The 14,865-nt window shown below is 44.3% G+C and overlaps 1 protein-coding gene across 1 annotated transcript in view; it reads right to left on the bottom strand.

Moving 5' to 3' along the window:
• The window catches only part of FSTL4 (follistatin like 4), a 1,706,306-nt gene that overhangs the window by 168,851 nt on the left and 1,522,590 nt on the right, over nucleotides 1-14,865 (bottom strand). The window contains exon 8 of the mRNA XM_069761964.1: nucleotides 10,950-11,070. Coding sequence (XP_069618065.1) covers nucleotides 10,950-11,070 — 121 coding nt within the window. The remainder of the gene's footprint in view (nucleotides 1-10,949; nucleotides 11,071-14,865) is intronic.

Consider the following 14,865-nt stretch of genomic DNA (forward strand, 5'->3'; position numbering starts at 1 on the left):
GGGCTGGCTGTAGGCAATTTAAAATTGGTTCCAGGGGAACACGGGCAGCAGTAGACAGGTCAGTGGAGGCCTAGTGGAAGGAGTGACCGCAGACAGGCTTCGAAGGCCTAACATAAGAAAAATGTCAATACAATGGTATTGACAGTGCCAGGCATTGAAGGATGTCAGCGCATAGACTAAACATTGGTGGAGCTGTGAGAGAAAATTTTGCAAGTGGTAGAGCACTGTTTGACCTGGGGGGGGACTGTCTTGTGGCCGGCGGTACAGGCCCAGGGCCCCTCATATTACAACGGTGTGTCTGACGTTGGGTGCGCACCACCACCGCCAGACACTTTATTGTACTATGAGGGACCTAGTGGCAGTGCCGTCGACCAAAAGCGGGCACACCCACCTCTTCAGACAAACAGTACTCTCACGGGTGCTGGCGCCAAGTGGCGATACCACGGCCCCGTGTGGGGACTTTGGCCATTTAGGGAGGTGTTAACATGTCGGATGCTGGACAATCAGGTGCTGCAAATTACGAGATTGGAAAAGTCGTTCAGAATAGTCCACAGGCAAGACCTTTACATAGGAAAGCTAGGTGTCAGCCGGGCAAGGTGGGGCAAAAGATTTCGAAATCCAGTTGTGGTTCATTTTAATGAAGGTTAGATCATCTACATTTTGGGTAGCCAGACGAGTCCTTTTTTCTGTTAGTATTGAACCTGCAGCACTGAATACTCTTTCTGATAGGACACTAGCTGCCGGGCAAGCAAGCTCCTGCAATGCATATTCTGCCAATTCTGGCCAGGTGTCTAATTTTGATGCCCAGTAATCAAATGGGAATGACGGTTGAGGGAGAACGTCGATAAGGGATGAAAAATAGTTAGTAACCATACTGGACAAATGTTGTCTCCTGTCACTTTGAATTGATGCTGCAGTACCTGTCCTGTCTGCGGTCATAGCAAAATCACTCCACAACCTGGTCAGAAAACCCCTCTGGCCAACGCCACTTCTGATTTCTGCCCCTCTAACACCTCTGGTCTGCTGGCCCCTGCAGCTCGTGTTAGAACGATCACGGGCGCTGTGTGCAGGGAATGCCAGAAGCAAACGGTCAATAAGAGTTGATTGTTTGGTTGCTAATATTAGTTCCAAGTTCTCATGTGGCATTATATTTTGCAATTTGCCTTTATAGCGAGGATCAAGGAGGCAGGCCAACCAGTAATCGTCATCGTTCATCATTTTTGTTATGCGTGTGTCCCTTTTGAGGATACGTAAGGCATAATCCGCCATGTGGCCCAAAGTTCCAGTTCTCAAATCTGTGGTTGTGCTTGGTTGAGGGGCAGTTTCAGGCAAATCCACGTCACTTGTGTCCCTCCAAAAATCAGAACCCGGCCTTGCCGCGCCAACAATTTCCACTGGCCCCAGAAAAGCTTCCTCATTAAAAATATAATCATCCCCATCATCCTCCTCATCCTCCTCCTCCTGTTCACCCGCTACCTCGTCCTGTACACTGCCCTGGCCAGGCAATGGCTGACTGTCATCAAGGCTTTCCTCTTCCTCAGCTGCAGACGCCTGATCCTTTATGTGCGTCAAACTTTGCATCAGCAGACGCATTAGGGGGATGCTCATGCTTATTATGGCGTTGTCTGCACTAACCAGCCGTGTGCATTCCTCAAAACACTGAAGGACTTGACACATGTCTTGAATCTTCGACCACTGCACACCTGACAACTCCATGTCTGCCATCCTACTGCCTGCCCGTGTATGTGTATCCTCCCACAAAAACATAACAGCCCGCCTCTGTTCACACAGTCTCTGAAGCATGTGCAGTGTTGAGTTCCACCTTGTTGCAACGTCTATGATTAGGCGATGCTGGGGAAGGTTCAAAGAACGCTGATAGGTCTGCATACGGCTGGAGTGTACGGGCGAACGGCGGATATGTGAGCAAAGTCCACGCACTTTGAGGAGCAGGTCGGATAACCCCGGATAACTTTTCAGGAAGCACTGCACCACCAGGTTTAAGGTGTGAGCCAGGCAAGGAATCTGTTTCAGTTGGGAAAGGGAGATGGCAGCCATGAAATTCCTTCCGTTATCACTCACTACCTTGCCTGCCTCAAGATGTACAGTGCCCAGCCACGACTGCGTTTCTTTCTGCAAGAACTCGGACAGAACTTCAGCGGTGTGTCTGTTGTCGCCCAAACACTTCATAGCCAATACAGCCTGCTGACGTTTGCCAGTAGCTGCCCCATAATGGGAGACCTGGTGTGCAACAGTGGCAGCTGCGGATGGAGTGGTTGTGCGACTGCGGTCTGTGGATGAGGTCTCGCTTCTGCAGGAGGACGAGGAGGAGGAGGAGGGGGTGCGAACGGCTACAGCCAACTGTTTCCTAGACCGTGGGCTAGGCAGAACTGTCCCAAACTTGCTGTCCCCTGTGGACCCTGCATCCACCACATTTACCCAGTGTGCCGTGATGGACACGTAACGTCCCTGGCCATGCCTACTGGTCCATGCATCTGTTGTCAGGTGCACCTTTGTGCTCACAGATTGCCTGAGTGCATGGACGATGCGCTCTTTAACATGCTGGTGGAGGGCTGGGATGGCTTTTCTGGAAAAAAAGTGTCGACTGGGTAGCTCGTAGCGTGGTACAGCGTAGTCCATCAGGGCTTTGAAAGCTTCGCTTTCAACTAACCGGTAGGGCATCATCTCTAACGAGATTAGTCTAGCTATGTGGGCGTTCAAACCCTGTGTACGCGGATGCGAGGCTAAGTACTTCCTTTTTCTAACCATAGTCTCATGTAGGGTGAGCTGGACTGGAGAGCTGGAGATCGTGGAACTAGCGGGGGTGCCGGTGGACATGGCAGACTGAGAGACGGTGGGAGATGGTATTGTTGCCGCCGGTGCCCTAGATGCAGTGTTTCCTACTACGAAACTGGTGATTCCCTGACCCTGACTGCTTTGGCCTGGCAAAGAAACCTGCACAGATACTGCAGGTGGTGCAGAAAATGGTGGCCCTACACTGCCGGAAGGGATGTTGCGTTGATGACTAGCTTCATTGGCCGAGGGTGCTACAACCTTAAGGGACGTTTGGTAGTTAGTCCAAGCTTGCAAATGCATGGTGGTTAAATGTCTATGCATGCAACTTGTATTGAGACTTTTCAGATTCTGCCCTCTGCTTAAGGTAGTTGAACATTTTTAACAGATGACTTTGCGCTGATCAATTGGATGTTGTTTAAAAAAATGCCAGACTGCACTCTTTCTAGCATCGGATACCTTTTCAGGCATTGCAGACTGAGCTTTAACCGGATGGCCACGCTGTCCTCCAACAGGTTTTGACTTTGCCACGCGTTTTGGGCAAGATACGGGCCCGGCAGATGGAACCTGTTTCGATGTTGATGCCTGCTGCGGCCCCTCCTCCTCCGCTTCAGAACTGCTGCCGCCTGCACCCTGTTCCCCCAATGGCTGCCAATCGGGGTCAAGAACTGGGTCATCTATTACCTCTTCTTGTAGCTCGTGTGCAACTTCGTCTGTGTCACTGTGTCGGTCGGTGGTATAGCGTTCGTGATGGGGCAACATAGTCTCATCAGGGTCTGATTCTTGATCATTACCCTGCGAGGGCAATGTTGTGGTCTGAGTCAAAGGACCAGCATAGTAGTCTGGCTGTGGCTGTGCATCAGTGCACTCCATGTCAGATTCAACTTGTAATGGGCATGGACTGTTAACTGCTTCACTTTCTAAGCCAGGGACGGTATGTGTAAAGAGCTCCATGGAGTAACCCGTTGTGTCGCCTGCTGCATTCTTCTCTGTTGTTGTTTTTGCTGAAGAGGACAAGGAAGCGACTTGTCCCTGACCGTGAACATCCACTAACGACGCGCTGCTTTGACATTTACCAGTTTCACGAGAGGAGGCAAAAGAGCTAGACGCTGAGTCAGCAAGATAAGCCAAAACTTGCTCTTGCTGCTCCGGCTTTAAAAGCGGTTTTCCTACTCCCAGAAAAGGGAGCGTTCGAGGCCTTGTGTAGCCAGACGACGAACCTGGCTCCACAGCTCCAGACTTAGGTGCAATATTTTTTTTCCCACGACCACCTGATGCTCCACCACTACCACTACCCTCATTACCAGCTGACAATGAACGCCCCCGGCCACGACCTCTTCCACCAGACTTCCTCATTGTTTTAAAAACGTTACCAAACTAACGGTATTTGTTGCTGTCACACAACTTACACGGTGAGCTATAACTTCAGTATGATTTAGCTACCCCTTTACAGGTGGGTGAGACCACAACGAAAATTAGGCACAATGTTACACACTCTGTTGTTGGTGGCAACAAATGAGAGAGATGCCACACACGCAGGACTGTCACTGAAGCGCAAATGTAATTATTAATCTCCCACTGATTTGTTTGTTTTTTTTTAAAAGGGAGACTTTAGAAAAAAAAAATAATAAAAAAAAATGATTTTTTAAGGAAGAATTTATAAACCAAATAAAATGAAATGATTGTTTCAGGGAGAATTTAGAAAACAAATTAAAAAAAAATAGGCTTTCTATGGCCCACTGAGTGAGAGAGGACGCACACAGGAGTCAGGAGTGGCACACAAGCCCAGAGGCCAATATTGTTCTCCCACTGATTGATTTAGTGATTTTTTCAGGTAGATTTTGGAACCCAAATCAAGTAAAAAAAATTAATAGGCTTTCTATGGCCCACAATTGGAGAGAGAGAGATGGCACACCCAGGAGTCAAGACTGGCACACAAGAAGAAAGGGCAATATTAATCTCCCACTGATTTGATTTTTTTTTTTTTCAGGGAGACTTTAGAAAAAAATAAATTAAAAAAAAATGATTTTTTCAGGAAGAATTTAGAAACCAAATAAAATAAAATGATTTTTTCAGGGAGAATTTAGAAAACAAATAAAACAAAAAATAGGCTTTCTAGGGCCCACTGAGTGAGAGAGGACGCACACAGGAGTCAGGAGTGGCACACAAGCCCAGAGGCCAATATTTATCTCCCACTGATTGATTTATTGATTTTTTCAGGTAGAATTTAGAACCCAAATCAACCAAAAAAATAAATAGGCTTTCTATGGCCCACTATTTGTGAGAGAGATGGCACGCTCAGGACTGGCACACAAGCCCAGAGGCCAATATTAATCTCCCACTTTTTTTTTTTTTTTCCAGGGAAAATTTATAAACCCAATAAAAAAAATAATAAATAGGCTTTCTATGGCCCACTATCTGAGAGAGAGAGATGGCACGCTTAGGACTGGCACACAAGCCCAAAGGCCAATATTAATCTCCCACTGATTGATTTATTGATTTTTTCAGGTAGAATTTAGAACCCAAATCAACCAAAAAATAAATAGGCTTTCTATGGCCCACTATTTGTGAGAGAGATGGCACGCTCAGGACTGGCACACAAGCCCAGAGGCCAATATTAATCTCCCACTTTTTTTTTTTTTTCCAGGGAAAATTTATAAACCCAATAAAAAAAATAATAAATAGGCTTTCTATGGCCCACTATCTGAGAGAGAGAGATGGCACGCTTAGGACTGGCACACAAGCCCAAAGGCCAATGTTAATCTCCCACTGATTGATTTATTGATTTTTTCAGGTAGAATTTAGAACCCAAATCAAGCAAAAAAATTAATAGGCTTTCTATGGCCCACTGAGTGAGAGATGGCACACACAGGAGTCAGGAGTGGCACACAAGCCCTGAGGCCAATATTTTTCTCCCACTGATTGATGTTGTGATTTTTTCAGGTAGATTTTGGAACCCAAATCAAGCAAAAATATAAATAGGCTTTCTATGGCCCACTGAGTGAGAGATGGCACACACAGGAGTAAGGAGTGGCACACAAGCCCTGAGGCCAATATTTTTCTCCCACTGATTGATGTAGTGATTTTTTCAGGTAGATTTTAGAACCCAAATCAAGCAAAAAGATAAATAGGCTTTCTATGGCCCACTGAGTGAGAGATGACACAGACAGGGATGGCACTCTAGCAGAAATACCAATCTTAATCTCCCACAAAAAAAAAAAAAAAAAAAAAAAATGGAACTGTCCTTCAATTACTATCTCCCTGCAGTAATCTCAGCCAGGTATGGCAGGCAGCAATAAGGAGTGGACTGATGCACAAATTAAATAAAAAGTGTGGACAAACAAACAAGATAGCTGTGCAGAAAGGAAGGAACAAGAGGATTTGTGCTTTGAAAAAAGCAGTTGGTTTGCACAGCGGCGTACACACAGCAATGCAGCTATCAGGGAGCCTTCTAGGGCAGCCCAATGAGCTACAGCGCTGAGAAAAAAAAAAAAAAATGTAGCTTCCACTATCCCTGCACACCGAAGGTGGTGTTGGACAGTGCAAATCGCTACAGCACAAGCGGTTTGGTGGTTAATGGACCCTGCCTAACGCTATCCCTGCTTCTGACGAAGCGGCAGCAACCTCTCCCTAAGCTCAGATCAGCAGCAGTAACATGGCGGTCGGCGGGAACGCCCCTTTATAGCCCCTGTGACGCCGCGGACAGCAAGCCAATCACTGCAATGCCCTTCTCTAAGATGGTGGGGACCAGGACCTATGTCATCACGCTGCCCACACTCTGCGTTTACCTTCATTGGCTGAGAAATGGCGCTTTTCGCGTCATTGAAACGCGACTTTGGCGCGAAAGTCGCGTACCGCATGGCCGACCCCGCACAGGGGTCGGATCGGGTTTCATGAAACCCGACTTTGTCAAAAGTCGGCGACTTTTGAAAATGTTCGACCCGTTTCGCTCAACCCTATCCTGTGTAGTCTCGGCAGCACAGTACGCACCTGAAAGTGGCACCTGAGTCTCATCATCAGATGCATACTGAGGTGTGCTGACTGGAGGCACTGGCACACCCGCCTCTTGAGAATCACAGAGACAAAGCTGTTGGACATCACTGCATACTGCCTCTTCTTCCATTTCTCCAATGCTGCTTTGCTGGCCCCCTCTTTCCAAGCCAAGAGATTCAGAGAACAGAAGTAGAGGTGGCTCCTGTCCTGGGCTCTCTGACTGCCTGGGCAATTTGGCAGGTGGTGAAGAGACAGATGGGTGCTCTCCAGTGCTCTGTGCCTGAGAGGATGTGACACTAATTGAAGTCGATGCGTTAGCTGCCATCCATCCGACAATGGCATCAATTTGTTCTTCCCGCAGCAGCGGGGTACGGCGATCTTCTACAAATCTGCGCATGAAGGACTGTTCCCTGCTGGAACTGGGTGATGATGAGTCACGGGTGCCCGCAGCAGGCACAGAATCCCCACGTACTCTCCTTGCTCCATGCCCACGCCCACGTGCCTTACTCCCTGCCTTCTTCATCTTGGTAGACTGATAAAGATAGGAAGAAAAGTACTAAGGGCTTAGTGTGCTTATTCCTGAACAGCTCCTAACAGGTATAAGAAACAATAATTTTCAAAAGTGTGGACTAGACTTTTATATGAGCTAATGTGGCCTACACAACTGTAAAGTGGTGTGTTTGGTGAACTGTATTAATTTTGTTTTTTTTTGCAGAATAGACTATAGGGTGAGCTGCACTCACACACAGACCGTGCAGACAGCCATGAATGCACTGCAAGGCCAAAAAAAGCTCCTCTATGTACTCCTATGCAGTATAGTGTTGTTCCACAATCTAGCAGGATATGAATGGAAAGCCACTAATAGGATAAATTTGAACAAATGTGCAGCAGGCTGCACTAATTGAGAAACAGACAAAGGAATGGTATGAAGCAGTGACGCACCCTGAGCTGACTACAACAGGCTGTGGCGGTAGAACAGACTACAGAGTGAGCTGCTCTCACACAGACACCTTGCAGACACCTGTGAACAGTGCTGCAGGCAAAAACAAGGTTCTCACACAGCGGTTGTTAAATTAGCCTGGGTAAAGCACAATGAAGCAAATCGCTATCTCTAAACTGGTCCTCAGTCAGAACACAGCGTCCTGTCCCTAACTGAATTCACAGCAGAGTGAACCCAAAATGGCAGCAGCGACTTTTATAGTGCATCATGACATCATTTCAGCAGCCAATCACAGCCATGCTAGTAGTTACATGCCTACCATGCAGAACAGGATGTGCCCACACTTCTAATCATTCCTCAATGGCTGAATTCTAGTTGTTTGAATTATGGAAACTTCCGATTCCGGTATCTGATACACTGAAAGTATCGGAACTTGGTATCGGAATTCCGATACCGCAAATATCGGCCGATACCCGATACTTGCGGTTTCGGAATTCTCAGCACTAGCTATGACTTTATCTGCAGTTTTTAGCTGGTGCAGCCTGTGGTGTTGTGTGTAGGAGTAAGTAGCTATCACTAGAGGTAGAAGTGTGTATCCTATGACTTTAGCTGCAGTTATTTTCTGGCCCAACTGGTTGTGATGTGTGTAGGAGTAAATAGCTATCACTAGAGGTTGAAGTGCGCTAGCTAAGACTTTATCTGCAGTTATTAGCTGGTGCAGCCGGTGGTGATGTGTGTAGGTGTAAATAGCTATTACTAGAGGTAGAGGTGCCCTAGCTATGACTTTATCTGCAGTTATTGGCTGGCGCAGCTGGTGGTGATGTGTGTAGGAGTAAGTAGCTATCACTAGAGGTAAAGGTGCCCTAGCTATGACTTTATCTGCGGTTATTGGCTGGCGCAACTGGTTGTGATGTGTGTGGGAGAAAGTAGCAATCATAGAGGAAGAGGTGCGCTAGCTATGACTTTATCCGTACTTATTAGCTGGCGCAGCCAGTGGTAAAAGAACCACAAATAATAGGACGCCAAGGCATTTTCATATATTTTACTGATCAATAAGGGGATTTATACTACTTATCACCTCCACTGTAAGCAGAAGCTAAAACCAGTGCAGTGAATCATCTTATTAAACTTTTTCTTTTCTATAATACAGCAATTTGCTCATACCCTTCCTGTCTGCAATATGCTTTCCTGTTCCGTTCAAAAATATATTTCATTGCTATTTTATTCCTTTCTATAATTGGGATTTCTAACTTTCATGATATTTACAGTAAAAAAGCACAATAGCCTTTTAAATTCATTATTTCTCATGTATGAAAAGGGCATTGCTAGAAGGGGATTGCCTTATCATCACAGCAGACATGTGATAAAGGCTAGGCTTCCAGGACATAAATCCATGCTGATGTGTTTATAGTCATTCATTAAATAAGCCGCTTTCTCATTTAGAAATGACTTCATTATCTGTAAGAGACTTGCGTATATGATTTATGATGGACGTTTTTATGTAAATACCATCTTAAAGTTCAATGATTATCATGACAAGGCTACCTGGTTTTATTACTGTGACGCTTATAAACTCACATCTGTGTCGTTTATGACATATTGCTTTCCTCTCAGATTATGTTTCAGGCAATAATATGATTAAAAATTCAATTTCATATGGTTTCCTGCTCTTGAAAATGAGTCAACACCTACTGTATATATAACATTATAATCATAGGAAGAATGTGACGGAACCTGAATATTTGTTAATATCTGATTCCCAATTTCTACAAACATCACTTGCATCTAAATTTGCTCAAATCTATTTTTCTTTTGTTGTGTTGTTTGCAGGGAACAAATGTTTAGAAATCATGTTGCAAGAATCACATTTTACATATTACCAATATAAATAGAAAACCACAGCATAGTTGTTGGGTCCTTTAAAAGTTGGGTCTTAGCATATTATCTTGATATATTCATGTAGACATTATAGATGGACATTATGTGGACAAAAATAATGTGACACACTTATACATCATTAAATTCAGGATTCAGGAGCTCAAAGTAGCTGTATGCAAGCCTTACACTACCAAGCACAATGCCAAGTGCTATATGGAGTGGTGTAAAGCCTGCCGTCTCTAGACTTTTGAGCAGTTGAAACATTTCCTGTGGTTGATGTTTTTTACTATTCTACCAATCAGGTTGATGGAAGAGTCTGGAATTGAGGAATGCCAGAACAATGTTACTTGCCTGACTGAGTTGTGCCAACTATAAAGTTTGGCGGAGGAGGGACTATGTTATAGGCTTTTTTAAGTGTTTATGTAGGCCCCTCAGTTTGACTAAAGGGGAATGTTAATGTTTCAGCAAACCAAGACATTTTGGATAATTGTAGCCTCCAACTTTGTGGCAGCAGTTTGAGGAAAGTCCCTTTTCAGCTCCAGCATGACTGTGCCTCAGTGCACAAAGCAAGAGCCATAAAGTCGCGATTGGGTGAGTTTGGCCAAAACTTGACTGTTCAGCATAGAGCCATGGCCTTAAGCCCATCAAACCCTTTAAAACATACTGAAAATGAGATTGTAAACCATGAAAACTCATCTCTTCAGGAAAGCCTACAGCCTGCACTGACACCGCTGCCGCCTCATCACTATCGAAGCTACCGCCTCACCAACTCCGGAGCTCCGGCAACCCTCAACCTACTGTCTCCTTCCCCATAATCCTGTAGAATGTAAGCCCGCAAGGGCAGGGTCCTCGCCCCTCTGTATCAGTCTGTAATTGTTAGTTTGCTTACTGTAAGTGATATCTGTAACTTGTATGTAACCTCTTCTCTTGTACAGCACCATGGAATCAATGGTGCTATATAAACAAATAATAATAATAATGTCATTTTCCCAAAACTAATGTCTGACCTCACAAATGCATTTCTTGATGAATAGGCCAAAATTTCCACAGACACCTTCAAAATCTTGCAGAAAATATTCCTAAAGGAGTGAAGCAGTTTTAGCTGCCATGGGGCACAATTTTCACATTAATGTCTATGTATTTTGAATAGAAACTTCAGTAGGCATTGTATGTAGGTATCCCTATCTTTTTCCAAATATAATGTATTTACCTTTGACACAAATGGTAATTTTACATTGTACATATAATTGGCTAAAAGAATATATTTTGATCAGTTCTAACTTTCATCTAACATTTGCAATATCTTAACAGTGGTATTTGTGAATTGTCGTACGTGCCATTTACTAACCATTCACCTGAAGGATGTGGGTCTGGTAGAGATCATCGTAGCCATAAGCATGGCATGTGTAATTGCCCATATGAATTGTTGTTACCTTGGTGATGTACAGTGAATTGTCTTCCCCAAAGTCCTGAAAAAAACAAAGTAATAAAGTGTAAATTAATCAAAATCTTTTCCAAACTATAATAATGAAATTGGTTATCTACTACTTGAACAACCACTTCCTACCCCTTAACATAGTAATACCTATAGTCACCTCAGGTGCCGGCGCCATTCCAGTGGTGTCTGCACTGGCTTTCTGGGGATTAACAACGTCCCTGTGGCCAGTCAGCGGCAGGTTCACCGTCCCCTCCTTCGGACAAATCAGACATTCAGAGGAAGTGAGAGAACAGCTATTGCTGTCACTTTCTCTGGATGTCAGTTACATCTGAAGGACGGGACAGTGAAGTGACCACTGATTGGTCACAGGGATTGTTATGTCACACAAGTCCTGGGAGAGCCAGCACCGACACCGTTGGAACGATGCTGGAACCAAAGGTGAGTATACAGTTAGGGCCAGAAATATTTGGATAGTGACACAATTTTCGCGAGTTGGGCTCTGCATGCCACCACATTGGATTTGAAATGAAACCTCTACAACAGAATTCAAGTGCAGATTGTAACGTTTAATTTGAAGGGTTGAACAAAAATATCTGATAGAAAATGTAGGAATTGTACACATTTCTTTACAAACACTCCACATTTTAGGAGGTCAAAAGTAATTGGACAAATAAACATAACCCAAACAAAATATTTTTATTTTCAATATTTTGTTGCAAATCCTTTGGAGGCAATCACTGCCTTAAGTCTGGAACCCATGGACATCACCAAACGCTGGGTTTCCTCCTTCTTAATGCTTTGCCAGGCCTTTACAGCCGCAGCCTTCAGGTCTTGCTTGTTTGTGGGTCTTTCCGTCTTAAGTCTGGATTTGAGCAAGTGAAATGCATACTCAATTGGGTTTAGATCTGGAGATTGACTTGGCCATTGCAGAATGTTCCACTTTTTGGCACTCATGAACTCCTGGGTAGCTTTGGCTGTATGCTTGGGGTCATTGTCCATCTGTACTATGAAGCGCCGTCCAATCAACTTTGCAGCATTTGGCTGAATCTGGGCTGAAAGTATATCCCGGTACACTTCAGAATTCATCCGGCTACTCTTGTCTGCTCTTATGTCATCAATAAACACAAGTGACCCAGTGCCATTGAAAGCCATGCATGCCCATGCCATCACGTTGCCTCCACCATGTTTTACAGAGGATGTGGTGTGCCTTGGATCATGTGCCGTTCCCTTTCTTCTCCAAACTTTTTTCTTCCCATCATTCTGGTACAGGTTGATCTTTGTCTCATCTGTCCATAGAATACTTTTCCAGAACTGAGCTGGCTTCTTGAGGTGTTTTTCTGCAAATTTAACTCTGGCCTGTCTATTTTTGGTATTGATGAATGGTTTGCATCTAGATGTGAACCCTTTGTATTTACTGTCATGGAGTCTTCTCTTTACTGTTGATTTAGAGACAGATACACCTACTTCACTGAGAGTGTTCTGGACTTCAGTTGATGTTGTGAACGGGTTCTTCTTCACCAAATTAAGTATGCGGCGATCATCCACCACTGTTGTCATCCGTGGACGCCCAGGCCTTTTTGAGTTCCCAAGCTCACCAGTCAATTCCTTTTTTCTCAGAATGTAACCAACTGTTGATTTTGCTACTCCAAGCATGTCTGCTATCTCTCTGATGGATTTTTTCTTCTTTTTCAGCCTCAGGATGTTCTGCTTCACCTCAATTGAGAGTTCCTTTGACCGCATGTTGTCTGCTCACAGCAACAGCTTCCAAATGCAAAACCACACACCTGGAATCCACCCCTGACCTTTTAACTACTTCATTGATTACAGGTTAACGAGGGAGACGCCTTCATAGTTAATTGCAGCCCTTAGAGTCCATTGTCCAATTACTTTTGGTCCCTTGAAAAAGAGGACGCTATGCATTACAGAGCTATGATTCCTAAACCCTTTCTCCGATTTGGATGTGGAAACTATCATATTGCAGCTGGGAGTGTGCACTTTCAGCCCATATTATATATATAATTGTATTTCTGAACATGTTTTTGTAAACAGCTAAAATAACAAAACTTGTGTCACTGTCCAAATATTTCTGGCCCTAACTGTACATGTCGTTATTTTATAAGGGGAGAAAATAGTGATTGTCCAAGTAGTGGAAAACCCTTTTAACATGTAGCATATATGAAATAACAGTGCAAAGTACCTATAAACTAGCATTCGCTTTCTTTAGACTTTTTAGAAGTAGTCAGAAGTCCAAAAAAACTTGCACTACTGATGGATCCATACTTGTCAACAATTCCGTGGCTAAAATTGGGAAATTTATGCCCAAGGAACAAACTAAAAATGGCACAATATTCCCCCAAACACAAACTTTTTCACTTTGCTTTGCAGCAAAGTCTCACTATTAAAATCTTGATTACCAAGATTGCAGTTGCCAAATTTCTATTCACATGTGTCAGCTGAATGTAAGGGCCGTATATTACAGCTACAAGTCCATACTCTCCGAAGCCAAAGCAGCACAAAACCATTTTGGTTAGTCGGAGGATTAAAAGAATTTACCAGTCTCGCAATCCACTGTTAGGGTGTATTCACACATTGATTTGCTTGTTTTATGACATAAAGCAAAATCATGACATTTAAATCCATTTGAATTTACTTTACATACATTAATATCATGCATCTAAGAATAGAAAATATATTTTCAGCAGAGAAGCTATTTACTGCCAACATGCAGAAGAGCAAACATTCGCTATTCATAGCAATACATCAACGTCAGCTATGAAGCATACTTTGAAGTGGTGTTTCTTAAATTCAGCCCTGAAATGTCACCAACAGTTGATTTTAAAGAAATTCTGTAAGGAAAAATGGCTTAAATAATTGCTGACCAAACTAAATACTTCAACTGACCTGTGGCTGACCTGTGGCTTACGAAAGGAGAATTACAGTCATGCTATGAAGCCGTCCATTTTCTACAGTGTTTGTAACAGTCTAATGCCCTTCTCATCAAATTTAATCCAAATACTTTTTTATGCTTTACAGTTTTCTTGAGTAGTGGTGCTAGGCTAAAGTTTAGGTCACTCCACCATTAATTGACTTCTGAAGCCCCCATAATATGAGCTATTGTAGTGATACCAAGGGCTGATGAACACAAAATTATGACAGATCTATAAAAATGCTGGGTTGGAATATGGTGTTATGGCTAGCGGAGCGCACCAAACAATTATAAGGATGGTATAAGGTGCGTTCACAGCCCGGGGTCCACCGTGCAGAGATGGAACCTGCTGATGATTAATGACGGACTATATGGTGGTATAATGTGGATACATATGGGTTAACTTCACCCTGTGTGAAGGAAGCAAACCCTGTTGCGTCACAAGGCCACGGTACCGCACAAAGAGTGCAAGCAAAGAGTCACAGAACTCAGGGAAAGAGTTCCTCTAGTTCCTCTAGACCTCTTGCGCTTGACACCGCTACTGGGGTGCCACAAGAGTGCATGCAGCGCTGCTCTGGCGGATGCCACTAACTGCCCAGACTTGGGCCAGGAAAGCGCTCTATTAGTGCACGGCGCCGCATTGGCGGTCACTGCTAACAGACGCTGTATTGTGTGCTAGCTGTGCGGGATAGCACTGTCAGGCGCTAACAGTTAACAACACTAGGGATGGGAATGATTCAGAGCTTTCATCCATCGACAGGCATACATCCACACACACACGATAATAAGTTTACACTAGCGCATGGCCGTGCCGCCATGCAAAGCTTTTATAGCGTAAGCTCTCCGGGACCTTCCTAGTGGTCCAATAGGAACGGCTACATTACCTGAGCATGTGACCCC

The sequence above is a fragment of the Ranitomeya imitator genome, chromosome 4 (genome assembly GCF_032444005.1).
Source record: "Ranitomeya imitator isolate aRanImi1 chromosome 4, aRanImi1.pri, whole genome shotgun sequence".
In the NCBI taxonomy this organism is placed as follows: Eukaryota; Metazoa; Chordata; class Amphibia; order Anura; family Dendrobatidae; genus Ranitomeya; species Ranitomeya imitator.